Below are 2,784 nucleotides of genomic sequence, written 5' to 3'. Positions count from 1 at the left end.
AGACGTAAACATTTTTATTTTTCTATTTTACATATTAATTACAATGATGTTTATTTTTGTTTAAAAAATATTCAAGAGAACGTGATAATTAATAACGGAGTTTGATAAATAATATGGGACGATAGAAAGATTGAATAAACGGTTTAATTGAAATGAGTTAATGTCTTTGGCATGAACTCGCAATTTTATTAATTATTAAATGCTAAGGCGATACAATCTGGTATTTCTCCATCGGTTTCTTCATAAATGAAAATACAAATCAATAACTGGACATAAATGGAGATGATTTGATTGAAGATCTTGATGAGTGATTTTCGCCTACTGCTAGATCAAGACGAGCTTTTTACCAAGATTTTTTTTTCGATAAACGCTTGAAGAAAAGGCGCTAGTAATATCGGACGATTGTATCGTAATGTTCTTTTTTCCTTAAACGTCGTCTGCGATCGCGCGGCTGCGGCCTGAGGGAAAATTCAAAAAATGATCGTGAATATTAATGAATATCAGCAAACAGGGGATTTTTGAAATTATAACTTATTAATTATGATGGCGGAGGTATAAACAATATGCTTTGACTGATTAATAGAAAATAAATAAATATTGATTGATTTTTAAAGCGCTCTTACGTCCGATCGATTCTCTTCTCTCTGACGAAAGATCTCATGTCCACTTCTCCAGTCGCGATCAAGTCCTCGAGCCGCATGACTTGAAATAAATTACAAATTTTAGTATCAAATATTATTGATTTTTTTTAAGATTTATGTAAATGTTCAACTCACTGTCGATTGATGGCAGCGTAGGAATAGCCAAAGCTACACCCAGAGTAACAAAAATTAAGATAACAACGAGCTTCATTGTTGATTAGTGAAGAAGATTTTGGAGTAATGCACTAAGTTGGGCAGACACTTCTGTAATGAGTGCCGAAAATAATTTCCTTCAGGTGCATCGTCGGAAATAAACTCCTACCTGATGAATTTTTCCCCTTCTTTCCCTCTTTTCCTGTCATTAGTCTTTAGAATTTGAAATTTCGATGAAGTTTAGTGACCTGGATTTGGGTGCTTGGGGGGAGGTAATCTCTTGGGGGGTTCAGCCAAAATGACACCTGTCTACCTGGAAAATTACCTGAGGTTTTTACACGTCGCAAATAATGCGGAAAATATCAATTGTTCACTTATACGAAATTCTCATGTCTCAGGATTTTCACTAGGCGTTAGAAAATATTCCGAAAAAAAATCATAATTGAATCTTTCAACTTAAAAATTAAAAAAAGACATATAAAATATAAATATATATATATATTTTTGAGTAAAATATCAAAATCCAATTGTTATTTCATACCATTGGAATGAGTATTTTCTGAGATAATGAGATTTCGGAATTTCACTACTTTAAATTCTTACACTTTAATGAGCACCCATCCGAGCTGAAATGCCATAAAAATATTATAAAACTACGGAATAAGATAATTAACGTTTCTTCCTGTTTTCTTTCACATTCCTGACAGCTCATGATCATTTCACCGATGAAATACCACGAAACTGTCAACAGACCTCCAATATTCCAGGTTTTTAATTACCTGTTTACTCCATTCATCAGTGACATCTCATTAGAATATAACAACTCCCGCATAGCAAATCAATCTTAGTAATCATAATTTTAAAAACTGACGAGATAATCCCCTCTATTTTACTTATCTCCTTTAGCAACACAGAAGACATTTCTGCAATAAAATTCAGTCATCACTCATTAAATTCCAGTATCACTAAAAAAAAAAGAATCCTCATCTCCATTTTCCTTCAATCAACCGAATTTTATTGTAAACAATTTAAAACATGACATCACATGATTTCCATTTCCTTATATATTCGATGATCTATAAATAAATCTGAAGAATATGTATAGGTGAATCTTCAGTAATTAAAGTAATGACAGAAGAAAATAATAAGAGTCTCGGGAATTCCGATGAATGCATATGAAATATAATTACATTTAATCGCCTTGAGCATTGAAAAATGAAAAAAATACATAAAGGACAAACATCACACGAAAGAGTATTTACGGCATTGAGCTGGGGATGCAGAAGATGGTGATTCGGCGCGACGGACCGGCGTAATTCCCGTGAAACTGGTTTCACAACTTTTTAACACCACCACTACCTGAGTAATACCTGCATATTTTCATCCAGCAGTCCTTAACACTCGTGACCATAAAATGCCACCATAAATCATTCCGAACAGAATCCACTGCTGTCCCAACAATTTAGCTCATACTGTTTCGACGAGCTCAAAAATAAATCTAAGGATTCTTTTGATAAATACTATTATACAATCAGAAGAGATAACATATCGACGTCATTGTAATGATGGGTATTATAAGGATCTAGTCAGTGAACACGAGCATCTGCCTAGTGTCAACAGTTGCAACGGCGTCGGCAGATGCTGAGCTTTTTGATTCCAATCCTCCAACTGCATTGGCATTGGCATTGGCATTGGCATTGGCAGTGGCTGATGCCCTAGCTCCGCCATTTCCATAGCCCCCGAATGAGCCATTGGCAACGGCTTTTGCATTAGCATTTGCGGAGGCGCCGTTTCCGTTGGCAACTGCATTGGCACTTGCCGTTGCCCCAGAATTTCCACCACCTGATCCTCTAAATCCTACGTTTATGGGTGCACCGTAGGAGTCGACTGTCCCAGGAACATAATTTGATCCTACGTTACCAGAGCCTGCATTAGCTACTGCATTGGCACTGGCGTCGGCATTTCCGTTTGCCGAGGCTTTAGCATTGGC

General features: G+C 36.0%; 1 protein-coding gene across 1 annotated transcript in view; it reads right to left on the bottom strand.

Annotated features, from left to right (window-relative positions):
* Window positions 1-1,786: 1,786 nt before the first annotated feature.
* LOC105267096 (glycine-rich cell wall structural protein 1.8) overlaps window positions 1,787-2,784 on the bottom strand; it is a gene marked incomplete at its 5' end in the record, with an annotated part of 2,754 nt that continues 1,756 nt past the window's right edge. Inside the window, 1 exon segment of the mRNA XM_011305726.1 lies at window positions 1,787-2,784. Coding sequence (XP_011304028.1) covers window positions 2,377-2,784 — 408 coding nt within the window.

Source organism: Fopius arisanus, unplaced genomic scaffold (assembly GCF_000806365.1).
Source record: "Fopius arisanus strain USDA-PBARC FA_bdor unplaced genomic scaffold, ASM80636v1 scaffold00044, whole genome shotgun sequence".
Lineage (NCBI taxonomy): Eukaryota > Metazoa > Arthropoda > Insecta > Hymenoptera > Braconidae > Fopius > Fopius arisanus.
Note: the sequence above shows the minus strand (reverse complement) of the source record. Positions and strands in the feature narration are given on the sequence as shown.